The sequence below is a fragment of the Seriola aureovittata genome, chromosome 7 (genome assembly GCF_021018895.1).
Source record: "Seriola aureovittata isolate HTS-2021-v1 ecotype China chromosome 7, ASM2101889v1, whole genome shotgun sequence".
NCBI lineage: Eukaryota > Metazoa > Chordata > Actinopteri > Carangiformes > Carangidae > Seriola > Seriola aureovittata.
In genome coordinates, this window is record NC_079370.1 from 12,223,568 (window position 1) to 12,251,530 (window position 27,963).

The window sequence follows — 27,963 nt, forward strand, 5'->3', positions numbered from 1 at the left end:
GTAGACATCTATTAGTTGTCTGTTATTCACCGCTGTCAATATGGTTATATACTATATTACTATATTATAAATTACATCTGCACTTACACAACAAAAACAATATGTTTTAATCCTTTAACACTGGGTCACTAGTAGAGCAATTCAAAAGGTTTGAAAACCACAGGACTAAGCAAATGTTGTGAATCCAGGTGGTGAGTTTTTTTTTCTTTCTTGTGCATAAAGTGAACCTCGTTATTTCAAATACTGTATTATTTGGTCACACAGCTCATTAATAATTTAATCTAGCCTGCCCACTTGCACTCATAAAATTATGTTTTTTTTCTTTCAGTAAATTTAAATGACATTAGCTGATCAAGGGAAAAAATGTAGAATTATTGTCCCACAGTGAGAAGAGTTTACTGGAACTATGTTCTCAAAGATAAAGCAAAGAGCTTTAAATTCTGCTGATAAATAAGAAGCCTACTCCCATAAATGAATACAGTAGATAACAAGCTTGGCACATCAATTGGGATTGTGAACGCTTTTTTCTTCCTCTGATTACATGCTCTCTACTTATGCCCCCTTCTGGTCACAAGACAGATGTGCGCTCTCATTCATGTGATTTGTGTTGAATCATTCAAATCCAGATTTTTACATAAAAGTAATCATTAAAAATTCTCTCTCTCAGACACACACACACACACAGACAGACAGACAGACAGACACACACACACACAGACACACACACACACACACACACACACACACACACACACACACACACACTCTCAATAAACCACATTAGGACATTTAGTATGATACTTTTTATTTTAACTTAAAAAGAGAGTGGATCAAAAACAGGATTCAATAAATTAGAAATAAATATAATTGCTGTAATAATTAATACATACATTATAATTACTCGATTGCAAGAGTCTGACAGAAACAGGCCCTCAAAAGGTTTTCTCTAGAAAATTCTAAAATGAAAATATTGCAACCCACTCAAACCCCTTCTCCCAATAAACAAAATAACTGATAAATTAGTAAATAAATAAAAAATAGCTCAAATATTAAAACCTCCCGAATAAAAGTGCAATCCCCCCCTCCCCCGTGTTTCACCTAAAATCTAAGTAGAAATTTAAAATATGTTAGTGATTTCCCACTTTACAATTTGGAATGTAATATCCCTTTATGTAGATGATGATGTTACTAGTGGTAATAATAATAATAATAATAATAATAATAATAATAATAATTATTATGTCGCTGTGTCCTGTTCAGTGTTTATCTAAAGTAGTATTCTTTTTGCATTTTTTCTTGTTTTTTAAATGCTGCTCTTTGTAAACTAAATTATTTACAGGTCATTACGATTTTCTCCAAAGTCTCTCTAACCTACTCATTTAATCGTCTTTTTTGTATTTTCTTCCTTTTTTTATTATGAAACATCGGTCCCTCTATATTTGTCATGTAATAGACATGGTATAGACATGTTAAAGTCTATTGAAGTGATATATCAGCATTTTTCATCAGTACCTTCCATACACACTTGGTCTGAGTTGTCTTAACTGTACTAAACACCCTGTTGGCAAACTCCACACAGACTATGGTCAAACCAAGCTCTCGGCTGTATGGGTAAGATTACTGACTCGCATGAACCGTGTGTATCTGTGTGAGTGTCGGCAGGTGTGTTTGTTTGTGTGTGTGTGTTTGTGCACTTTATGTACATTTGTATATCAGCCTTGTACCGTTTGAGGTTCTGTGTTGAGAGAGCATGTATATTCGTGTGAGTGTGTGTCAGTGTATGTGTGTATGTGGCTGCACTCTCCGGACGCTCAAAGGTAGCAGACAGTCTGAAAGCACAATGAACCCTGGGATTCCACCTTGGCTGGACTCTGAAGGGTCACCTGTGAGAGGGGGGAGAGTTGGGGGGAATAGGGAGTGATGCATAAACAAGGAGAAAGGGACAGAGAAGGAGGGAGGATGTGTTAGTTATAAATACACTGGAGCTCAATGTTTCTGTCTCATCTTTACATCTTGACAAACATGCCCCTCCCATCAAACAAAACTCTTCTGTAGGCATGACTTGAACTGCTATCATACGTATTGCAGCAACCTGCACCTCAGGATGCTCCTAGCTTGTCTTTGTTTCAGTTTCATCTTGGTGAGTTAAAACAAGAAGACATCATTCACAGTTGTAAAGCTCTGTCTTTCAACAGCAGTAAATCATGGTGCTTTAACATATACACACACAGTGTCTGAATCATGCAACTCAATACAGTGAAAATCCATTATTCGTGTCCTTGTGTGATTGTGTGTGTGTGTGTGTGTGTGCGTGTGTTTGTAAAGCTCCAGTATCTGTTAATAACGTGTTTATGTGTGTGACCTTATGAGCATGTGCTGCACTCATGTGCCTTGAATCATGGCAAGCAAACACTACTACCGACATGCATCACTCTCTGGCATTTGCAGTATAGAAATTCTGGGTGACAGTTTGAATCACACTAATGTAGGGGCAGCAGGTTTTAAGGGCTCAAATAGATGTTTTTATTAGACAGGTCCACTGCACATAAAGACCCTCTTATTACCCACAAGGATTTGTTATGTAAAGGTTTGTCTAGAAATAGAAACAGAATCCTTTATTTATAATGTGTGCTGCCATGTGACGGTGCCTCCACACACTGACTTGACAGCAGCTACACATTTTCTCCTCTTTGGTAAAGGTTATGGTTTGTGGAGGATTAAATTTACCTCAAAATGTATCCTATAGATCCTTTATTTTCTCTGTGTTATATTTCTCCCAGAATTCCTATAGTTGAAGGCTGTTCTCCAATAAGCAAGAGGCATTTGTTTTTCCACCATGACAACCACATACCCTTTACCTTAAAACTCGAGCTAGAGGGATAGAAAGAGGAGGCTGGGATGAAGAGAAGAGGAGAAAGAATGTAACAGAGAAAGTAAGAACAAGAAGGAGGAGATAAAGGGACCAGAGGAGAAAGACGGGCAGGAAAAGGAGGAGGAGGAGGAGGGAGATAGTGAAGGGGAGAGGGAGGAAACACCACAAAAGCAGTGATAGAAGATGTAAAAGAGACCAAGAAAGAGAAATGAAGGAGCAAAAAACTAAAGTGCCACATCAAACAGTGTAACAAATCAGAATCCAGGATTACAAACTCAGCCTATCAGAGTACAGCTCAACAAAATGCATGCTCACCCAAAATAGTGTGCTTTTGTCATTGAACTTACATATCTGTTCTTTTCTCCTCTGAACTGTATGGACCGTGTTGTGGACCAGTTTTTAGCCATATTTAAACTTATCTATACTGTACTTTATAATCATTAATAATCATCACCTCTTGTCCAACATTGCCTGCCATTTTTGTATGTTGCATAAAATCATAAGAGTTTTTCCATCAACAATTTAATGATATTTGGCAGTAAACTGTAGTGCTACTCTACATTTCTTCACCAGTCCTCTATGGAAACCTCTGGAAAACCTCTCTATACAGACACCAGTACAACAAGGATTATGCACTCCTGTATTACACACTAGCAGTGTAACACAGACACAAATGTACACATAGATGCCCACGCTCACTATTGTACCCAAACAATTTGTTCAAATAATAATGACACCAAACAGAACACTACAGAAACTGATCAAAAACAAAGCTGCAAAAAAATAACAAGCGTTTCTACAGAATTTATCAAATTACTATGCAGTGATTAAGTGTATCAAATATCCAATCAAATCAATTGATTCTAAGTACAGTCCTGACTATAGATAGTTATTGATCAGTATGTGCACAGGTCAATACAAAATAAAGTCACAATGCACCAAACACAGTCTGTGGTCACTACAGCAACAGGACATGCAGGTCAACGCATGGCTGGTTGCTCGAGGTGACAGAACAAAAATTGCCAAGGGCAACCAACACAGGCAATCAATCGCCACAGCAACCCAAACACAGGCCAACCAATCAACTTACAACAATGCGAGAGGAAGGGGGGGTCGGGGCTTTATCAGTCACTAGGCAACCGTTGCCATAGCGATGGGGTCCTCGTGAATTATGATTGGACGGAAGGATCTTGGGTGAGGTAAGTTGCCGTTTCAGGAAAAGATCAAAACAGCAGGAAAGAAAATAAATAAGATTGTGAAAGAAAATAAAAAGGAAAACAATATTTTAGTATTTTCACTTTACCTGAGTTGATTAAGCTGTTTTATATGAGTAACCCAATGTATATTCACTATATATGTCATATTAAGCTTCTCCTCTTAACTTTTTACCATCATTTAGCATTGAAGTGTCAAGGCTAAAGTTACCTTCTCCACGTTTTTTCTCACTAAACTCATTTCACCCTCCTGCTCCCCCAACATACAACACCCCACTTCCCTTGAAGTCGTGTCATTCGTCACCTCGTGAGCGCCACCTCACCTCTTTTTATTTCTTCTTCCTCCTCTCAGTTGTCACTCAGTATGGGCGGTTGGCATCTTTGGGCCTTTTGAGTTGCACTTTCAGTCTTTTCATACCGATCTGGAAACCATTCATGGCCTGGATGGCGGCCTGAGCGCTGGCTGGGTTGTCAAAACTCACAAATCCTGGAAGAGAGAGAGAAAAAAGACACATTACCTTTATCTCACCTTAATTTAGATACAGAAATGAACACAATAGTTTGTCCTCCACAAAGCGAGCCCCTGTCTTGCTCATTTGTCCTTTCCTCTCTCTAAAACAATTACACTCCCTTCTCCCTCTCTCTTTCTTCCCTGTCTGTGTGTCTCACCGAAGCATTTGCTCTGGTTGGTGGCACGGTCCACAAACACCTTAGCCGAGATGACATTGCCAAAGGGCAGGAACATCTGCAGCATCTCAGAATCACTGAACTCCTGGGGCAGGTGGTAGATGAAGATGTTACACCCCTCTGGACCTGGGACACACGCGCGCACGCACGCACACACACACACACACACACACACACACACACACACACACACACACACACACACACACACACACACACACACATATTAGGAAGAGTGTGATAAATGATCTCAGGCTGTGAAATCCTTGTGATAAACAACTTTAAATTGAATAGAGGGGTGTGGCCCCAGACAGTCAGGAAGTCACATCACCTTCTCTCTGCTGCTGTTGCTGGGGTTGCTGGTGTTGCTGGGCAACCAGTGTTGGCTGCTGGGGGAACGGCTGCCCAACCAATCCGTAGGCAGCAGGGTATGCCGCTATTGGGAGAGACAGACAGTAACAAAATCTGATTGGGTAAAAACAACAGGTGGCAACATAGCAGTGTCGAATAGACTCATTTTGTTTGAACTGAAATGTGTCCTGCTGAAGGTGAAAACTATTAACTGTAACAGCTTAATAGAGCTAGTCTGCTAAACAATGACACTGTTGATGAGTCTGGTATGCACACGTTACAATTCCCCTTTACTACATGGTAGTGAATCTTGAGAAACATGTCATGATGGTGTGAAGATTACCAGCCTTTAATATTTCCCTTTTTGTATCTCGTGTTACAATTAAATCTGATGAATCATAACAAAAAACAAAAAAAAAATGTCCATCCTTGACACAATGGCAGTTCAACTTCCTTTCTGAATATCTTGATTTAACCTATTTCCTGAGCTGCCCATTAATATTTATTTCTGTAAACACATTGGTATTTGTAATTAACATAGGAAAATATGTCTTTATTGCATCTGAAGTGATTTTCGAAGCAACTTCAATGCATTTACACTGGGAGTTTTTTTTTCCATTTTACATCAATCCATATACTATGGCGATGTGTTATTTTAGATAAGCCCACAACAGGAAGATGTAACTCAATGTTGAGGTCCAATGATACTGTCCACACAGTGGGCATCATCTGACCATCCTTTTGACTTGTCTTTACACTATCCCATTTGGTCACTAGTACATATAATGTGCATTTGTCAAATTGTCTTACGTCGGAATACCTGAGCATTTGAGCTGCTGCTTTAACAGCTTAAAATGTTTGTATGCCTCATGAGCCTGTCTGTTAACCAAGTAAAGTCTCTTTTAACCCTATCTGTCAGCCAATCTGCTTTTGGTTCTAATGGCTCTGCTCTTGTTACAAATAGATTATACTTTATACTATGACATTTGGGTAATGCTAGTAAATCCATGTACCAACCTGTGTAGTGCTGCATGCCTGCATACGCCTGCTGTAAGGGGTCCAACGCTGCTGCTGGACTCTGAGCTGGAGAGTAAAAAAATGAAAGAAATACAAAGTAATGTGATAGTAAATTCTTGTTGATTTTCCCTAATTTAACCTCTAAATTCAACATTACACGTCTGTATACTTTGACTTTATTAAAATACCTTGATATGGGTGAACGCCATTGGTGTATAGTGTTTCTGTTGCTTGTTGTCCATTGGTTGGCGCTGGCACACTGCTGTAACCATTAACTCCTATTGGTGGAGGGAGAGCTGACACAGGCGTTGCTGCAATAGTTGGTGGAGTGTTTGTACCTACAGACATAGATCACACCCCAGTCAATAAGTCTCTCTCATTGCAAGTCTTTGACTACACCTGTTTCTACAATCATTTGTAGTACAATGTTTATCATGGCCTTTACTTTGACAAACCAAAGCATGAAAGGGAAAAACTGCTCACCATAATGAAAATACTTTTTTTTGTACTATAATATACAGCTGACAACTACAACTGCAATACGCACTGTTCTACACAATACAGCACCTCTGCATGTGTCTGACCGTAGACAAATTCAAGTGTGTCTGTGTGTGTGAGCCTACCCGAGGATGGTGTGATGGGTGTAATGGGTGTGGCAATGATTCCGTTGGCATTGAGCGCCGCCATCTGCTGCATCTGTACGGCGGCAACTGTTGCCACAGGAGACAAGTATGCTGACTGGGCAACCAAGGCCTGCTGTTGGACAAGCTGTAGACAGGGAAGGAAACAGAGAGAGAGGGAGAGAGAGGAAGGGGATGGGAAAAAAGAGGGAGGAGGAGGGAGAGGATGGAGAGAGGGGGAAAAAACGAGCGAGAGGGAGGACAAAGAGACAGTTAAATGAATATGGGAACGGGAGAGAGAGAGAGGAAGAGGGAGAAAAAAGGAGAGGAAGGGACATGGAGAGGGAGTGATGGAGGAACAGATGAATAGAGATCTAATTACAAGGCCATTATGTCTTGAGTCAGTGGGTTAATGGTTGTGTGTTGCGGGAAAGCTAATGCCAGATGACGTATGTTCTGTTGTCTGGGTAATAACATTAGCCTCAATTAGACTACTGATAGCCTCTTCAAACTTATTACATCCTTTCATAAGCACAGCACTCCCCTTACAAACTTGGTGTGTATTTGTGTGTGTGTAAAACAGTGAATGTTTGTGGTGCATGCACTGCTTGCCTGTGCGCTGACCGCCTGTGTGTAGGCATTGTAGGCGGGGTAATTGAGGGTCATGGGGCTGAAGATGCCGAGCTGGGAGGCCACCTGCTGCATCCTCCTCAGCCCCCGCTCCTTCTCTGTGTCAGCGAACTTCACCACCAGACTGGACGATGCTCCCTGTGGGGAGAGATATAGAGCCAGACCTAAGTTTCAACTGCAATTACAAGTAATGTTATGTTATCTTCTTTATGTGTTAATGGGACTCGGCTCCATGTTTATTAATTCATTCATTTTCTCTATCCATTTAATCCTTTTACGAGCCACATGGGGCTCAGGCCTATCCCAGCATATAGAGGATGCCCAGGACAGCACCAAAGTGAATATAAGCTTACCTTACATTATTACCAACATAAAATGTAAACTCTCCCACCTGGCCTATGCACACATCTTTGGAAGACCATTCAAACATTACGTGTGTGTACTTGCCTTGTCTGTGTGTTTGTCATATATGACTGGTTTCAATCATTTCTAATCATATGCATGCAACCTACAGGCATTGTGCGGCTTCCATGCAAGCTGTTGATGGCAGCCTGGGCTTCAGCGTGTCCTTGGAATTTTACAAAAGCACACCCTGCAACAAAACACAGTGAGCACACAGACTGTATTAAATTACACAGTACTAAATGAAATGAGGTAGTTTGTGGGATGTTTTTTGTGTTACCTTTGCTGGTGCCGTCGGGTCCTCTCAACACAGTACACTCGTCTATGCTGCCAAAGGGCTCAAACAGCCTTCTGACGTCCTCATCGCTCTGTTGTTTTCCCAGCATGCCCACAAACAACTTCCTGTCCTCTGAGAGACCAAGGTCATGTGGAAGAAAAGATTAAAAATAAAAATACAAATGTTATTTCCCCTAACTTGATCACACCCCTGATGATAAGATTGTAGAAATTGTGTTAATCGAAATCTATCTATGGAAGCTACCATTTGTGGCCACCAGGGAGCAGTATTGACCACAGAGGATAGTGATAAGAGAGGGGAGTGGAAATGTGTGTCTGTGTGTACATGTGTGTGTATTTACTGAGTCCAATAACCCTCCAAGCACCCTGTTGACTAGTTTCTATCTTTATCTGATCCAGCTTGACACCAACCCGCACATCACACACACACGTGTGTGTGTGTGTGTGATGTGTGTGTGTGTGCGTGTATGTTGAAGTATGTTTATATGCATGTCTCACCTCCTCTTCCCTCACTGTCAGCTGGTTTTACCTGGATTGGTCGATTCATCTGAGGGACAAAACAAGAAAGCAGGAACATCAACACAGATGCTCAACATAGGCAAGTGTCCCTCCATTTATCCTGTTACAGGACATCTCTTTACAGTAAATTGCCTCATGACATTTGTTTATATTTCATTTATTAATAAGGATAACACACAAAAATCAATCTTTCTCTAAACGTGCCAGCGTTGGCCAAAAAAAAAAGTGTTACATGAATTAGGATACTAGTGGAAAATAGTAATACTAACAGTTTGGTATAACAAATCAAAAGAAACCAAATTTCAGTTGACAAAGCATCAAACAGCTTATAAAACAGTAAAACACTGACATTATACATAAGAGGTCATTCTATGTATTGACAAATGATTTTGTGTGATATTGAGGTCCTTGAACAAAATGTTTAACCTTTAAATTCAACACTGATGAATTTGTGTGTGCATGTGTTTGGGTGTATCCGTGTGTTCTTAGTCCCTGATAAATCAAGGTTAGCAGGTGACAGGTGTGTCTGAACTCTGTCCCCGGTTGCTCTCTTTCTGTGTCAAAACACACACAACCTTACTATCTTTGACTTCTCTCGCTCTCACTCTCTCTCTCTCTCTCTCACACACACACACACAAACACACACACACTCACACAGAATGGATGGGGGATTGAGAAGTGATGAGATTAAGAATGCAGGCCAGCTGATCTGGATTACAGAAGAACTACGGATTAGATGAGGGACAAGAGTAGGCTGAGATAGAGAGTAGAGAGGGAGAGAGACTGTAGTGGAATGAGATGACAAGTGTGTGAAAGGAACAGGCGCAGTCAGCTAAAAATAAAAGAATGGAGAATGAGAGACAGAGAGAGACAGAGGCCTGGGGGACCCCGACTGATTTCGACCGACTGAAAGGGCAGGTGGAAGGCCAAGAGGAACTCGGGGAGTGAATGGAAATGCTGGAAAAAGAAGCATTACATGAAGAGTGAGACAGAGAGAGACAGAGAGTGGGTGGATGAAAGCAGAGCTACCCCTGAGAGGATGATTCAAAAAGAATAGAAAGAGAAAGAGGAGGAGGAGAGAGGAGTGGGGCGTGATTCAGTCGTGACTTGCTCTGTCTAAAAAATGTCACGACTACAGAGATCCATTGCCTAGAGTGTTGATGCATGCATGCACACACTTATTCGAAATGGCCTATACTATCTATACACACACAGGTTTGTCACATACACATACATAAAGGCACACACAGCCTCAAAAACATACTACACACAGTGCTTAGTCATAGCACTGAGGCAATGAGACAGAGTGTTAATGCCAGAGGGATGTGGTGGGGGTGGAAAAGGGCTGCAGAATGATGGCGATGAAAAGAGGGCAGAAGTGCAAGAAATGGAGAGATGCAAAAAGGGTGGATCCAAAGGAGTGACGGAGCAAGTAAAGGAAGGTAAAGGAGAGAAAAGGGGCAGATTGAAGAAAGGAGTGACTATCAGTACATAAGGTAAAGCCAAAAAAGAAAAAAAAACAAGTTGTTGTTTAGACTCTCGTATCTTTCAATCCGAGCTTTGACACATTGTTTTCAGTCAGGCTCAGATTTAAAGCTCCTCACTCTGCTGCAACAGAGTGTAATTAATGCTTTATCTCACTGCCAGTCAAATTGTGATTTGTAGTAGTAGTAATAGTGGTTGAATTACTGTACTAGGCATCCATGAACAGTTATTCAAAGAGGAGGAGAAAAACTCAGAGGGAAGAACAGAGGATGAGAAAAGGGACAGGAAGGGACAGAGAGGAGGAGGAGGGTGGGGAAGGAGGGGAAAGGGAGGGGATGAGAAGGAAGAATGGAGAAAGGTCCCAGAGGGGTGTTAAGGCAATGTAATGAAGCTGGTAATTGAGGAGAGGGCAGAGCAGAGAGAGACTGATCCATACATTTGATTAATCAGCTCTTAGCTGTCACCACAAAGCTATTGATCTAAGGCAAGGCCATCACACACAGTCAGAGACACAAACCCACACAGATGCAAACATGTCTGCACACACACACATATACAAGGTCTGCAGAGGAAGGGATGATGTCCATTTTTAACCCCAAACCTATATTGACTCAAACTGTCAGTATAAACATAAACTTCCAGAAAACACACACACACACAGACACAGACACACACACACACACACACACTCCACCCTCACAGTTTTTGCAACCTTGAATTCACACTGTCCATCCATCCATCCATCCATCCATCCATCCATCCATCCATCCATCCATCCATCTATCATATCCCAGTCCTGGTGTTATTGCTGTCCATCCACGCTGCCATCCATCTTGTGCTATCAACTCATCGATCAGTCCCGTCTTGTTCATTGATTTTGGGCTGTGTTGTAGAGCAGGCTGATTGTAGCAAGATTTGTGTCCACAAACCCTTTCTCTATCCTTCCATCCATCCATCACCTCTTCCATTTCTTCCTTCATTAGGCCTATTCAAGCTCATCCTTGAGACCGTAAAACAGACTGAACAGAAACATCTAATGATTACAAACTATGGCATATCAATCAAGGCTTATCAATCTGTGCGTGTATGTGAGTGTGTTTTTGACCTTTTGATGTTTTAAAGTATCGACATAATATTAATTTATTATAATACATAAAGAAAGATGGGAATAAAAAGGAGAGGAGATGGAGAAAAGCAGCAGGTGAGAGGTGCACACTGCTGTGACAAAGACAACACAATGGCATCGGAAAATTGGCATAGCAACCAGATTGTTGTCATGGCAATCGTATGACGGCACACTGGGTAGGTAAACAAGGATGCTGGTTGCCAAGGGTGACTGCTGTGCTCTTCGGATAAACAAAAAATTTGTGCTAGAGAGTGGTTTGCTGGCTTCATACTATTTTTCTCTCTCTTTGAGTCGTAAACTAATGAAACACAGGGGACAAATGACCATTGAGTATTAGTAAAAATGTATGAGAACAAGGGAACTGAGCAGGACAGGAAATTTATAGTATAATGAAGAGATGTGGGCAGTATCCAGAGGAGGAAATAAGTGTGAGTTGGCTCCGAGCAAGAGAAGGCGAGGGAGAAGGTGAGGGAACTGAATCTATATTGTAGCAGAGTAATTAAAATTCCCTTGAGCCCAAGAGAAAAATGCAAATAAAGTACAGTCCTTGCTAGTCAGTCACACTGTACTCCACTCTGTCTTTCTCTCTCTCCTTTACTCCAACACACATGAACAGCCACACGATCCTTTCAAGTCAAATTATCCTCTAATTACTCACGTTCCAATTAAGACTTAATTAACAGTAACCATCTGCAAACATGTGCACGTACAAGGGGCTGGTTTAGTACTGTAGCACGGTTTCATCCGTCCTGCTGCATACTAAGAAGCCCTCGCTGAGTTTCTGAATCTCTGAGGAAAGTGGATTCGTATGTGAGCAGTGGCGCGGCGATGCATGAGGGAGAGATATGTGATATATGATCGTGTGTGTGAGCTTGCATGACCACTTGCACTCAGTGGAGGCATGTCCGCTCATACACGCATGGCCAAACCCTGCATGCAAACATAGCTCCATTTGCATGCTGTGGCGCCAACACAAATACAAACACAGTACATGTCACTCATATGTGCGCACACACAGACACACACAGTATACACCACACTTTTCCCCACTCCCAGAGCACCCACCGTTTTGCACACACAGAAACAAACACATACTACACACATACAGTTAATCTTACTCCCTGCAGTAATGCAGAGAGGATTGTGCCAGGATTAGGGGATATTAAATCCTTGGATTATCCAATCAAATCGTATTCTACCCCCTCCCCCACCTACGCAAAATCAGTGGAACAAACCATTGCACCACATCATGAGGGTAGGGGGTGGTGTGTGTATGTAAATGTGTGTGTGTCTTCATACACTATTTGGAACATGGATTAAACCTCAGTGTTGAATCAGTGTTATCATTTTGGTCTTTTTGGCCCAAAAAAAGGCTGGAAGGCAATACTTCCACAAACAGAAATCCAAAACTGACTACAGTGCACAGCATGATGACAACAGACAATGGTGTGTGTTTGTGTGTGTGTGTGTGTGTGTGTGTGTTTGTGTGTGTGTGGGTGTGTGTGTGTGTTTGTGTGTGTGTGTGTGTGTGTTGTGTGTGTGTGTGTGTGTGTGTGTGTGTGTGTGTGTGTGTGTGTGTGTGTGTGTGTGTGTGTGTGTGTGAGAGTGTGTATAAACACACAGACACTCTCTCTTCATTTTCTCTTTTCCTCATACAAACACAAATGCTCACACACACCCTTCCCCCTTCAGTCTCCCTCTGGAACACTCCATCCACACAATTTCAGATGTCCATTTTCCAGAGTGCACAAGAAAGGAAAACTATTTTTATCCCTTCTCCACTATTCTTGCTTTTCCTCTCCCTCATCCTCGATTCCCCTTCTCCACTCTCAGCTCCATAATCCCTCCATACCCTGACATGGGCATCTCTCCTTTTTCCATCCATTCTCGCTCTCTCTTACTCAACCTATCTCATTCACTTCTTTCTCGTGTCGCTCCTACTCTCTCTCTCTCTGCCCACCCCCCACCCCTCTCCACCCTCTCTCTCTCTCTAATTTTTTATCTATCATTGCTGTTACATGCCTCGCAGGCCTACAAACTCATTATCATCAGTGTAGTGAAGCCTTATGTTGATTTGACAAAACCAAAATTGAACTAAATAACAGCACTGTTAAGCACATATTTTTCTCTCTTAAAAACAATGTTTTACAATAATGTTTTTAAAAGAGAAAAACACAGAATTTTACCCAAATGTTTAATAATACCTTTATTTTTGAACTAGACAGAGTACCTACTTGGGCACTTTCATATACTTTTGATGCTGATCAGTCCAAAATGACGTAGAAAAAGTTATCTGTTTCTACTCTAAGACTACATGGTTTTACATGGTTGTAATTGGTTTTATACTAGCTGGGCAATACTTACAAAAAAAAAAATCATAATATTTCTTATTGAAAAGTTTAGTGGCAATGCGCCCATATTTTGGGTATGACTGCTGCTGTTTTCAGAGCTAGTAACACAAAGGTTTCATAAAAATAATGTAGTATGGATCTGAGTATACAGCTAGGAACATTTATTTTTCAAATTTCTCTGCAAAAACGGACAAGTTCTGAGATTTAAACATTTCAGCTAGAGCGAAATCAACGAGTGGATTGAAAATTAATCTGCAATTATTTTGACAACCAATTAATCATTTATGTAACTTTCTTAAGCAAAATTAGCAAAACAAAATCTCAAATCCCAAATATTTTCTGTTTGTCCTTTATGACACTAAACTGAATATCTTTGTGTTTTGTTTGTTGGACAAAGCTTGACATTTTAAGGTGTTACAATGGGCTCTGAGAACTTGCGATGACTCTGTTTCACTGTTTGCTGTCATTCAATAAACTACACAGTTAATTGAGAAAAAATAAAAATTAAATAAATTAAATAAGAAAATATTGAAAATAAGCATTAGTTGCAGACTTGTTTTCAACACTTTACTGTAATCCAGTAAAAGGCAGCAATATACTACATATCATAATAACCAAAACCACAGACAAAAATTAGTCTTGAATCACATTATCAATTCATCTACATATCACTCAGCTCCACTGCATGTATCATTCGTGTAATAATAATCCACAAAGGTTGTGTTCATGTAGTCTGTTTGAGTTTTTACATTTCAGTAAAACTGGTAAGATACTCTAGCATGTACCATCATGGCTCCAAGATGAAATCGAGTTTACAGCTCTCATTCACAGCTGGATGAAGATACTGAGACGTGAGAAACGGAGAGTGAGCGGGAAGGTGGAGCAGCCCAGCAGCACAGCTCCACCCCAGCTCTCTCCCATCTCTCTATCGCACCACGTTAAGGCTTTGCATCCCCCAGGTTACCTAGCAACCTGGCATCTCGCTCGGCTTTGTTGCCTGGCAACGGGGGCCCGCAACCATAATACAAGCTTCTGAGCGGCCCATCCCCCTGCTCTCATCCCACCTTCCTCTGTCTCTCTCATTCCATTCTTCACACCTGAGAAGTCTGCCCTCCTTCTCCTCCACTCAATACTTTATCTGGCATTTAACCCTTCATCAGCCTCTCTACTGGAGCATGGATTACCAACATATTCTCTTCTCTCTTGCCTTCTTTTTCTCTTTATCATTCTCCATAGTAATGGTATCAAACCATGCATAAAGCAGAACTAACTACCCTGTTGATCCCTATAATATTATGCTGTTTTTGTCAAACCCCAATGAGAACATTCTGCATGCAGCAGTGGAGCACTCACTGAAATTTGATCCTTTGGATTTAGTCCAACATAATCCAACAGCACTATAGCGGATAACTGTTAGACCTATGCACTTGGACCTTCTTTCTATTTTAGGGAGTGTAAGTCCTTTGGGAAATGAGCTGGTGAATTAAAAAGGCTGCTCAAAGCCATACAAATTCATGATTGCAAAAATCTCTTATTCACTGAGATTACATTCAATACGGAGCCAGTGACACATTTTCAGGCAGTTACAGGCAGGATCCCATAAAATTAAGGCAAAGACAAGTATGCATATGACCTGTATGTTCTTCTAATATCTTAACTGAAGGGAGAATATCATTTTTAATTTCACTCTTTTTGGTATTGTGCATGTCATAAGAAAAAATAAATGTATGGTGGTGTGTATACTGTGTCAGGCTGAACACACTTTACCTGTTTGCTAGAAGGCTGATCAGTTCTAAGACAGTACCTTAAGATCAGATCATAACATCTAATGCCATAGTCTAGTAAAATAAAACGGTTGTCTTTAACTAACTCTGATTTTACATCCTACTTGTCCTAATAATATTTTCCATAATGTCAAGGAAAGTGGCTTAGAAGGGGAAAGGATGTCATTTTTTTTTAATATTAAGATTGAAACATGATGATGACAAAATTTTATGTAGGCTACTCATACAGTGCATAGTTATCATATATGTATGTCAAAGGATTACATTTAATTTTATTAATTTAAAGTTATACTCTGATCTAAAGATGATAAACTTCACCTTTAAACCTTAAAATGTAATAAACCATACACAAAAAGGAAAGAAGAGTGGACAGTCTTACATTCAATAGCATAAAATGTGCTTAAAATCTAAACCTATGATCTTTAAAAATGAACAAAACCTAAACTTGTTTTAACAAAAACTTAATCTAAATACTTTTAATTACTTGGCATAGACCCACATTCATGCTCAAAAGTGCATTATCAAAACTAGGCTCCTGTCACACATTAACAAACCAAAGAACACAGAGCTATATAAGTCCTGCTGTCCTATTCTCCTGTCTTCTGTTGTTGAACAGAGCATTGAGAAGTGTGGTGATCTACGCCAATGTAATTTGGTGGTATAAAGCTCCAGCTTTGCCCTGTGGTCAGTGTGAAAAGGCCATTATCTAGACAGCAGGTTGAAGCGTGGTTAGAGAGGGGACCTCAGAGCGGAGGTCACACCCCAGGTGCAACTTAAGTCCTGTCATCCCCTTGCCTGCCTAATCACACACACACACACACACACACACACACACACACACACACACACACACACACACACACACACACCACACTTACACATATGCAGACACACACCAGTGGCCCCCTCTGACAGATGTCTCTGTTTAAACTGACAGAAGTGCACCCGGACTCCCTCCCACTCCTCCACCACCCAGAAAAAGCCCTTTCTTCCACACACCACCCGCCTGCCCCTTCCTCCACGCTCATTATAGCAAACTTTTGTCTTGTTTCCTCCTTCTCTCTAACCCGACCTCCTCTGCTCCTCCCCTGTCTCACCCTGCCCCCTCCCTGTCTATACACTCCTATTTATGCCAAACCTCTTCATGGCCCTCCTCCACCGCTCTTAACCCCCCTTTTCATTCAGACAAATTCACACACTCATTCAGCCCCCCATATGCGCCCTGTTCTATACATCCATCTCAGTGCAGACATATAAATATTACATGATGAGGCAAGGTGTCTGGATTGCAGGCTCTAGATTTTAGTTCAACAGTCTCATGGACAGAGTGAAACATGCCAACTCATGCCAGCGTCATTCTTGACCTGTCATGATATTATATTGTAGAGGATTGTAGGACTTGAAATCCAGGTTTGTGTTAACTGATACGTCTTCAGTAACAGCAAATTTAGACATAAAACATTTTTGTAAATGTACAGAAAGTAAAATGTAATCATCATACAGTTGTGAAATTAGATATACATATAAAATTTCTGATTCAATTTCTGAGTCAGTATCAAGGATCCAATTCTGATCCGTCATAATTTGGCCATCTTTGTCCTTCCCACTGATGAATTCATGCCCATTGAAGGTTTGAAAGCATCTGTCCATATAGGCCCTTAGAGTCCCAAAGCTCCCAAAGAGTTGTGCTTGGAAATGGAATTCAAGGGGTGAATGTTACAGTAAATGAAGTAAAAAAAGGAGTGATTTTTGTATATGATCTGGCACTGGACATCAGTGACACTGCTCAGTGATCAAAGTCCTACCCAAGTACAAATGCTGAGATCTGGGCAGCTGTTACGGTCACTGCATTTAAGTGATTTTTTGGCACACTCTACTTTCTAACACTTGTTTCCTTCATTGATGACTCCTTAAAAACCCAAATATATAAATAAAAGACATTCTCCTTGTGATCATAATAATCACTCAAATTCATTTCCAGTTTTGCAGCAGTAAATAGCTGCCAATGTATAATATCTATCTTTTACATCTATTTTGAATATGAAGATTTCAATAGACACGCTTTGATTTCCAGATTCATCACCTTAAATGAGCAGCTTGCAGTAAGCCAATGTGTGAATCCAGGATTTAAATGGGCACACTAAAGCTGCCCATGCTGTGCTTCACTCAGGGTCTGAAGTCAGCTTTAAGTTGATAGAACAAAGCATGCATCAGTCCATCATCAGATGCAATAATGATGACTGGTAATTGCAAATAAATAGTCTTTTTCAGTCTATTAATGTGGAAACTAGGCCCTGCAGATTTGTAGCTGGTTAGATTTACAAAACAGATGGTGTGTGATATGGACTCAACTCAACTTAGGGCTACTTTAGAGCTCAGCATCTGAGAGACACAGATTTGGCAGTGAACAGTCACATACCCTGGTAATCATGTGTCCACACAAACATAATTTTCAAACTGGCCAGGATACAAATGTTCCTTAGTGTGCATGTGCGTGTGTCAGGCCTTACAGAGGCAGGCGCTCTCCAGGGTCAGGCTTTTATGAGCCTATGATTAGATTCTGCCTCAATTTTGTGGTGAAATATGAGGCAGGCACTCTTTCTCTCTCCTTGTTGCATGCACAAATGCACTCACATGTTAACGCACATACAAGCAAACACACACACACACACACACACACAAACACACACGAACACACACACACACACACACACACACACACACACACACACACACACACACACAACACACACACACACACACACACACACACACACACACACACACACACCCACAGCGAAGACTTTTGTTTAAAACAAACAGGCTAAATCCCCCTTGGTCTTAGCGGTACACAACCCCAGACAAACACCCCTCTGCTCTGCATATACCCCCTCTGTATCACTCTCTCTGGCTCCTCCTCTTTCTCTCTACTTCTTGTACACACACACACACACACACACACACACACACACACATACATACATACACGCGCGCGCGTGCACACACACACGCACACACACACACACACACACGATTCTACACCTGTCCCTCTACTCCCTTCCCATCCCACACACAGTGAGGATAAAAATAGAGAAACAGCACAAGGGAGGGGGAAGCGATACACATCACAAACCCCATCAGGCGGGGAGAGATAGAGGCAGAGGGATGGCAGAGGAGGAAGAGAAAGAGAGAAAATGAAAGAGAGAGTGAGAGAGGGAGCTGGGGTCTGTTCTAAATTGAAAGTGCAGCAGTAAGCAGTGAAGGGGAATAGTAAACAGTGCTGCTGACCACATAAATATGCTAAATTAGCCTACAAAGTCGCCCTAGTGGATAATTGCTCATCATAGCTTTGCCCCATAGGGAGGCTGCCTGCCAGGCATCTTAGATTCCACATGGAAAAAAACATACACAACATGCACACAATATATGTCACGAGTGGATCTGATAAACATCAACTACAAGTACTGGATGATGGACATGAAAATATTGTGCCTAACTTTCCAGTCTCATAACACTGCTGACAAACTAAAGGGATAAGCAATTTTGGATTGTCAGTGAGCCAAAATGTTATGTTTCATGTGATGTTAGCAGCGTTTATTTCTACATAAATGGCTTTCATCTAAGGATTACATGATGTACAACTAACTGTAAAGAAGTAGCACTGGCATTACTACTGAGCTGCAGCTGCTGCACCTTGCAAGTACCCAGCTCAGTCTGTGTGAGTCCATACTCTTCATGCATATAATGTATAGCCTTTTCAGCCCAGGACATAAATAACTTCACTGCTTCTCTCTTCGATCTAGGCTCAATAAAATACATAACAGCTCCTGACATGTTTGCACGATCCAGCAGCAACCATAGAAGTATTCAAATTTATTGGCTTAAGAACACCGCTGTCATACCATATGCATTTGATCAATATCCACAGTACAAACTTTTATTATATTTTTCATAAGTGTATTGATTCTCTGCTGTATCAGTTATTGTTAACTGCTTGTCCTGTAGTGCTTCTCCTGCCTTTTTAATAATTCAGTAGGCATCCAGTGTGTCATTGTATGTATGATGTGTTTGTAAGTGTGTGTGTGTGTGCTACATTTTGGCTCTAATCAAAGAAGAGGGAGCAGAGTGCTGCCTGGAGAGCAGTGAAGCATGACAACACACACCTGGTAAGCTGCTTATCACACTTTAATTTCACCTGCGGAAGCCAGCGTGACCAAACAGATGCGTGTGAGTATGTTTGTATGTGTGTAATTGTGTACGTGTGTGTGTGTGTGTGTGTGTGTGTGTGTGTGTGAATACTTGTGTTTGAAGTAGGACAAAGATGAAGGGAGTGATAAATGCAGAGAGAAGAGAGTGCAGATTAAATGGGAAGAGAGATACTGATGTTAAAAAACAAAAGAAAAAGATAAGGGAGGAAATACAGCAGCAGTAGGCCTGGGAGAGATGCAGCGATAGACAGAGAGTGGGGGGAGATAGGACGTTAAAATCTAAACAGGCTGGGAGGGAAGTGTGGCCTGATGAAAAAAGAGAGCGAGAGGGAGGAAGGATGGATTGGGGGGATTAGGATGAAGCAAGGACAGTTGTATTAATGATTACTGTAAATTCTGTGTGTACAAGCAAGGATGTGCATTTATTAGTGACTGTGTGCAGTATGCTTTTGATAGGAGCATGTAAGGACTGTTAGTGCTGTGTGTGTCCCTGAGATGCGAAAATTATGGGATCTACTAAAAGGGAACGAGAAAGTAGTACAATAAAATTTTCTGAGCGGGTTAAGTTTTCTGATTATTAATCATGGATCCCAAATTTCAACTGATTTGTTTCTTTTTTGCTTAAATATAGACAAATTCGTAATGACATACAATTTTGGCAGGCTAACAAAATGCAAATTTAATTGGCTTACATTGTAATACCAACTGACATTGCACTAACAACAGGCACATCATTACATTGTGTTTCTGTTACACTATTAATAAATTAGGCTGTCAGACAAATTCAGCCCTAAGAATGTTAACTCCAAAAGAATACTACTAAAATGAGATAAAACCAAATAACATTAATTCTGTATCCAACTTTCACTTCACCATCCCTTCATCACCCTTCTGTCAAAAGCATTATGCTAAATAATGCTGGTCCAAACACTAATGGGAGTTGTCATGTCCTACTGGTTCTCCTGTAGAATAGTTTTACAGCTCTGAGACCAGCCCCCCTGCATTTGTTGACTAGAGGCTGAGCCCTGGCCTCTGACCTTGGACACACGCCATCAGCCTAATGCCACCATCTCTGGAATAACGAGACACATACTACTCGCTAAACTATTGTGCCTCTAGTCCCTTGAACAGCAGATAATCATATGTGTGTAATGAAAACTATTGTGGCAATGTGATACAAGTCATGTATGCAGATATGATAATGACAAGCATAAACTTGGCTCCTCTAAAATATCAAAAGTAATGAAATAAATAAAAATTACTGCTTAATGGAGATGCTTTTTTGTCCTGATTATTTTTCTATTTGTCCTGTCCTGTTACCTCACTGCATATTTCTGTCATCATTCCCATTTGGCACAACCCCTGCATGCAAATGTGTATGAGAAATTCAATTTTCAAGTGCAAATAAGCACTGATATGTGACAGCTAAACATGTGCTCTTTCATGTGGATGTATCCCAGAGGGGAATCTCTGCACCACATCTAATACAGCACAACATCTGTATGCTACAGTGGAACTTGCTAGTGGTTCCACTATTTCTGCCACTGTGACTAATATAAGGCATCTCTCTCTCTTTTTTTCTGTTTTTCTTTCCCTCTTTTCATCTTGTGCTCCCTTTGTGCTTCTCTTTCCCTCTCTGTGTCCAAATTAAACACAAGGCGCAGGACATTCTGATAAGACCATCTGTTCATCTCTCTCTCTCAATCCCTCTGTCCTTTTTCCTCATTTTCCGATCTGACAGTCTACTGCCTCTGCTGAACATAGCGGGGGACATTTGTGGTATAGTTTCTCTGCATCCCTCTGTGTTTATCTCTCTCCATTCATTCCTCTACTGGCTGGTTGGAACTGTTAAATCAGCGTTAAATCCCATCAGTGAGTGGCAGACAGGAGCAGCCAGAGTGCTCTGTAGCATTGAACTTGTCACCAAACCTTAATTGCTTGGCCATGGGTGTAAGCGAATCACATCTGTATGAATGTGTGATGCTACAGTTCTTTTTGTATGAGGTTGTATGAGGTGCCTGACTTTCAACCAATGCCTGCAATTAAGAGTGATCCCAAGATTCAAGTCCCACTCCACCAAGACTACCATGCACACACACACACACACACACACACACACACACACACACACACACACACACACACACACACACACACAAACACACACACACCTCAGCCTGCTTGCCCCACGGTGAGCCCAGGATTGTACTATGAAAATGAGTTTGTGAGAAACTAATCATGCAGCTTAACAAGTGGAGCCGGGGAAGAAGGGGAGAGGGGGAGGAGAGGGAGGAGATGGGGGTGTGAAACGGTCAAAAGGGTCAACTAATCAAGAGGAGGGGAAATGAGACGAGGGGTAGAGGAACTCATGGGGGGAGGGGGTTGGAGGAGGGAGATGGAGAGAGAAGGACTGACGTTGAGAAGAGGTCTTAGGAGAAGGGTTACCATAAATGACTGTGAAATGAGAATCTGAGGAGGAAGCGTGAGTGTGCAGTGAGGGAAAAAAATGAGTAAAAGACAGCAGGAAGGGAAAAGGGGGGATGAGAGAGGGATACCATGAAGAGATTTTAGAGAGGAAAAGGAGCAAGCGATGAAAGGGTTGGGGGTAGTGAAGGGAACATTCTGTAATATTCTACTGGTGCAGAGAAAGTGGAGGACGTGAGGGGAGGAGTTGAACACAGGAATGAGTGGATTTGAGGGGAAAAAAAGAGATAAAATGGAATGAGGGAAAGCATGGAGGGTTGGGGGGAAATAAAAGAAGGAATAAGGAAGGGATGAAAAAGAAATTCTTAGGGAGAGAAAAGAATGGGACAATGGGAGGATGTGTGAAAGAGAGGGAGAAATCCTCTGAAGTAATTTCTAGATCCTGTCAAAGAAGGCAACTGCCAGGGAGGGGGAGGAAGAAGAAGGAATACACACAGAAAAGAGAAAGGGTATAGACAGGTAGTGTAAAGTGACAGCAGTGCTAAACCTTAGAAAAGACACAGGGAGAGGAGGTGTTGCACTATGCAGAGGCCTGCAAGCTAAAGTAAATACACCAAAAATAATACTTTGGAATTATTTGGAGATATGAGATGTTGATTTATCCATTGCAAAATTATATCAAACTTAAGCAGTAGTCAACATATCTGAGTGATTAACAGGGTTATTGATGGAATTGAGTAAGAAACATTTGTGTGACATTTGTGTGACTGTGACATAGCTTCCGTTTACTGTTACTAATCAACCAATTCATTGAACTCAGACAAGCATGCTAAAATAAGCCCTTCTTCAAACATTTTTTCAATGTTTTGCGAGTACTTTACTCTGACAACTTTCGGCTCAAACTGGACAGAATAAGGGATATCTCTTTCTCATAAACCTTCAAGGGGAAGGCAAGACACTCCAAATCCAAAGCCACATGCAGAAACAGTAATGTGCTAACATTAATAGTTCAGGCTTATTTAGAACCCAGTACACGACAGCCACACCCTCGTTCCAGTACTTCTCTTCCTCCGGGGAGTGGTGCTTCTGATTGTTGTGTGCTGGCTCTTTAGTAAATCTGTAGTGCTAATGAGTATCCTCCCTGCAAATGTTTCCTCCGTGTGTCCAGAATATTCATCACAATTTATCTGCTCAGAAAGCAGGCTTATGGATAATTTCCTTTGCCACAATGAGCCTGTTGTTGATGTCATCAGCTCGAAAGGATAAAGTAAAACCCAGTGGAAAGGGTTAGAGGGATGAGTCAAAGAATAAAGGGCAACAAGGGAGAGAGGAACAAGACACAGCAGACAGTGGACAGGTGATTTCTGCTGAAAGGTCAGGCCCTTTAGTAGGCCCTAATTGGATTAATTTCATTATTAACATGTTATGTTTACGTGTGAGTGTGTATGTATGAATGCAGAGATATTCCTTAATTGTATGGAAAAAGCATGCATGATTGCAACATGTATGTATGCAGGGATTTGTGCACGTGTGTTAGAACATTCCCCTCCCCCAACGCCTTTTCTTCAGGCCCCCCTCCAACCCTTTTCTCACAGAGATCTTATCAACACCCCAGCTTGCAGAGAAGGAGGAGCTGAAACTCTCAGCTGAAACTCTGATCAGTGGCAGACTGACAGAGAGTGAGAATGAGATACAGAAAGCCTCAGAGATGGTAGAGGTACATTCACTATTCTGTTATAACTGTTATAAATCAAAGTTTAGATATAGTTAGGAAAACGTAATTTCTACAAAACGTCCTATACTTTCACAGCACTCTGCCTGGGCTGGGGAGTTGTGCACACTACTTTTCGTCTAAGAAATAGGTTAAAATTGCAAAATGTTCCAAAACAGTTACTGTAAAATCTGTTGTTAACTGCAGTAGAAACCAGGTCAGAGAGAAAAAAAGAGCGAGGGAACGACAGAGAGGTACAGCCTACGAGACAGACACAGATCCAGCACTGTGCCCCATCCATGATGAACAGTGTCCTACCCCTGCCCAGCCGCAGCACACGATCCCTCACTAGAGAGACCGAGGGAGACTGGGATGAGACAAAGGGGAATGGTCACATTAATTACACACACTCTCTAGGCGGGAGCTATCACCGGAGGCTAACAGAGGGACCGACAGAGAGATGGAGAGACACAGAAAGATAGAGAAATGGAGATGATCATGCTCACGGAGTACCGTATGTGTCTCCGGTGAGAGGGAGTGTTTGTCCTTAGCAGCAAGACGCCTGCTGGCTGTTATGTTATGTTATGTCACAGTGTTACTAATGGGAGCTGAACATCCAACTGCACAGACAAACACTGATGTGAAGCTACACACTGTGTGTGTGTGTGTGTGTATGTATGTGTGTGTGTGTGTGTGTGTGTGTGTACAAGGTAGTTGGCAGCGCCCGTGCATGTAAGAGGAGAGGGGGCTCTTGTAATGTGAGTGTATATGCAAACTTGTGAGTATTGTTGCATAAGTGTGAGGTGTGTACTGTCTGGGGCTGCGTGTTTGTGTGTATGTTTGTGATGTGCACTTACCCCTGGTAGTGTCTTCTGCTCGTGTAGAGCACTCTGGGCTTTCAGTGCCGACTCTCTCGCACAGTACGTCAGAAACGCACATCCTGTCAGACAGAGAGACACAGAAAAAGAGAAGGAAAAGGGGTGAAGATAGAGAAGTTCAGTGAGTAGCTCCAAGATTTGTCATTCTCCATCTCTGTCTCTGTATCACTCCCCTACAAACACATAGCCACACACCATTTTAATCATTTAAACTTCTCCTTTTCTGATGCCTTCCCTAGTTACTTGTCACCTAGTCTGAATTATCACTGTGCGAAAGGATTAAAAAAATACATATTCATGCACTGTGATGATACTTGACAACACCATGATGATGCACTCTAGAGCAGAGAAAGACACTCCACAGCACGGCACATTTCAGAACGGCACGGCACGAGTCAGCACACGACAGCACCACAGACGTGCGCGGGGCTAACAAGGCCTTACAGGCTGGCACAGTCAGGTTCCTGCCCTATACCAACCACTATGCATGCCTCACGATCACTCCAAATACACTCCCTCTGTTTTCCTATGTGCTGTACCTGTGTCTGTGTGTATGAGGGAGGGGTAGGTAGTAGAGCTGGCTGGCCAGAGCTGTTTACTACACCTGTCACCAGCACTAAGACAACAAGATTAGCAGCAGGTTAGCATCCCAGTGACATCTCAGATAGACTAATGTAGATTCAGAGTAAAGAAGAGAAGATTTGACCATTAGGAAGGAAACATTCACGCAGAGTGTACATCTGAGGAATTGAGAATGACTCACCATAATGCCACAAGATAAATAAAATACATACAGAAAGAAACTAAAGCACACATAGGAAAGTACACAACCGACACACACACAGGCACACATGCATCTTATGGCCCATCTCATTGCTTTTAAGAGGGGCTTACTGTGACCGTGGGGATTCTCAAAACAACAGATTCTTTCCCCTGTGTCACCCAGGCTTACAGGCCCATTACACTGATTGGAGCATACAGCCTAATCTGGTTCATAACACACAGGACCCCAGGTCACCGTGTGTGTGTGTGTTTGTGTGTGTGTGTGTGTGTGTGTGAGAGAGAGAGAGAGAGAGAGAGAGAAAGAGAGAGTGTGTGTGTGTTTGCTACAATTTATTCCTGATCTTTTGTTACAAGTAGCCATTATTTAAAGACTCTTAATCTTTAACATAATCAGGAGACTCTCAATAATATATCTTATATTATAAAGCTATCCATCACACCTTTATATATCCTATTCTGTGGAACATAAACAAGCATGTTTTGTCCACATAGGCAGTTTATCTTTGCAACAATCATACTCATGCATAAAAGCGCTTTCGATTCACAGCGTTCATGTAGTAACTGAGTTTGTTTGCCTGTCATATTGATCTCACATTGCAGTGTTAACGGGAGATGAAGACGAGAGGAGGTGTGACAGTTTCCATGGAGACAAGTGACACTCAGTGCAGGAAAATCCACCCATCTATCTGCCTTACTGTCACATCTATCCATCTATCCATCTATCTATCTATTTATCTATCTATTTGTATTTCTATGTTTAGGCTGTGCTATAATGGCAAGACCTACCTTTGTGCATGCCAGTGTATTTGTCCTTAATCACAGTTAGCTCATAGATCTTGCCAAACTGCTCAAAAATAGGCTTGAGGTCCTTCTCTTCCAGATTCCGGGGAATCTGCCCCACAAACAGCTTGATGGCGTCGGCCTCCTTCATCGGGACAGAGTGGAGAGGGCGACTGGGTACTGCAGGGGCTGAGGGGCAAACAGATCAGAAGCAGGTATCCCTCGAGAGAAGCAACGAGATGCTTGATGGGTCTTTTGGTCCCATCCGGAAAGGTGGAGACAAAAACAAAACAGAGGAAGACCATGATCAAAAATCACAATAATAAACCTCAAAACATTAATTTAGTGGCTTATGGTATAGAACAATCAATTCATAATGAATACACTTTATAGATTTAAAAACTTGTATAGAATCGCCATTATGTTTGTAATATTCCCTAAGGAACTTATGTTTACAATATGACATTTATAATAGTATTAGAATATTTCTAGGTTAGAAAAGAATAAAAAATAAAAAATATTACTAGCATAAATTCTTAACAAAATATCTTATTTGGATGTGCCCTTAGACTGTAATATGTGTGCCACCATTATGTAAATAAATTTAAAGACTATTTGCGTAATAATTTTGAATATTTATTGCCCAATCGGATGACAAAGGGCTCCAGTGGCTTCTGGAAAAACAATTATGCAAATGTTAATTAGCCAATCAAAAAACAATAATGGCACTTTTTACCCCAATTAAAGAAAAAAAAAATGTATATATGGAGAAAATATCTGTAAGCATGCATTACCTTTTGATGGATAAACGGCGTTCAGGGTCCCTACACATAAAAAAGAGAAGAAACAGCGTGACTGGGGGTAAATCATTGCAATAGAGCGGTTTCTTTGTTTAGCCAGCTGTAGGTTACAGCATACACACGGATGTCATGGGGCTCCCTTGCTCTTTGTCCGATCTCCCCTCAATGTACACACACATATGTATACACACACACACACACACAGACACGCACACTCGCACGCACACACACACGGACACACACACGCACACACACACACACACACACGGACACATACACACGCACCAGAACAAAACAACACAAGGAAATTAACAGAGCACATACATTAAAGCGCTTACCGTTTACAGATGATGCTTATGAGCACAGTCTTGCCTGTGCAGATCAGAAATTAAAGAGGGATGCTCTCCGTTGGGTCCCCGTTGTTGTCCTCACCGCGCTCCCTCCGTGCCGTCCTCCTTCCTCCCTTCTCTGGATGCTCTCCGCTCTTTGTGCCTGCCGTACTACTCTCCCACTCCTCCTCCTCGCTGTACAGACACTATAGACTCGGCTGTGTTTTTACAAAAACCCCGTGTTTCAGGTCTGGAGGTGGCGGAGGAGAGTCCTGGCAGGTGACTCTATATTAAAGCTTGTCACGGGTCCCACTCAAACTCAACCAACCTCCCGACTCTCGAAATCCAGAGTGCACCGAGCTAGCTAGTTAGTTATCACTTTCACGAAAGTCCACTCTTAATTCCTGTTAAATTACAAAGTGATAACGGGCTAACCAGCTTAAATTTTGGGTAACTTCCAACTGTTTAAACTTGCTTGTACTCTTGTAACAGCCTCTTTCTGCCTTTCGTTGCTGTTTCAACTGTTAGTGGAGGCTATTCTCACTTAATATTCTCGCTATTTTCTGTTTTCTTGTGGTGTCTCTCCCGTCCAACGGCTGGATGGCTTTCCACGTCCTTTACCGGTATCTCCCCTACTCTCTTTCTCCCCCTCCCCCTCCTAGCACCAAAGCGGTTGCTAGCCTGTGACGTAACT

At 41.6% G+C, this 27,963-nt stretch overlaps 1 protein-coding gene across 3 annotated transcripts; it reads right to left on the reverse strand.

Moving 5' to 3' along the window:
• Positions 1 to 788: 788 nt before the first annotated feature.
• LOC130172524 (CUGBP Elav-like family member 3) lies at positions 789 to 27,921 on the reverse strand. 3 transcript variants are annotated; one of them, XR_008828276.1, is made up of 16 exons: positions 27,279 to 27,921; positions 26,935 to 26,964; positions 26,147 to 26,392; positions 24,557 to 24,639; positions 8,589 to 8,637; positions 8,074 to 8,202; positions 7,904 to 7,983; positions 7,374 to 7,529; positions 6,765 to 6,909; positions 6,330 to 6,479; positions 6,142 to 6,207; positions 5,105 to 5,209; positions 4,756 to 4,899; positions 4,410 to 4,573; positions 3,963 to 4,061; positions 789 to 1,883 (listed from the first exon to the last, which is right to left on the reverse strand). XR_008828276.1 is itself a non-coding variant. In XM_056381305.1 (15 exons), exons 3-14 carry the CDS (start codon positions 26,289 to 26,291, stop codon positions 4,446 to 4,448), a joined length of 1,380 nt encoding a protein of 459 aa, XP_056237280.1. In that variant the 5' UTR covers positions 26,292 to 26,392; positions 26,935 to 26,964; positions 27,279 to 27,920; the 3' UTR covers positions 789 to 1,883; positions 4,410 to 4,445. The 3 variants fall into 3 exon arrangements, 2 of the variants coding, with proteins under 2 accessions (XP_056237280.1, XP_056237281.1); XM_056381305.1 differs by lacking the exon at positions 3,963 to 4,061 and having other exon boundaries at positions 27,279 to 27,920; XM_056381306.1 differs by lacking the exons at positions 3,963 to 4,061; positions 26,935 to 26,964; positions 27,279 to 27,921 and adding an exon at positions 25,117 to 25,193 and having other exon boundaries at positions 26,147 to 26,273.
• Positions 27,922 to 27,963: the final 42 nt, after the last annotated feature.

Bases quoted from the DNA above. Each gene is read 5' to 3' on its own strand.
- LOC130172524 (XM_056381305.1), bottom strand. From the start codon at position 26,291: ATGAAGGAGGCCGACGCCATCAAGCTGTTTGTGGGGCAGATTCCCCGG. The intron at 8,203-8,588 runs GTGAGACATGCA...TTGGTCTCTCAG, and splicing joins TGACAGTGAGGGAAGAGGAG to AGGACAGGAAGTTGTTTGTG. The intron at 4,574-4,755 runs GTGAGACACACA...TCTCTCTTCCAG, and splicing joins CAACCAGAGCAAATGCTTCG to GATTTGTGAGTTTTGACAAC.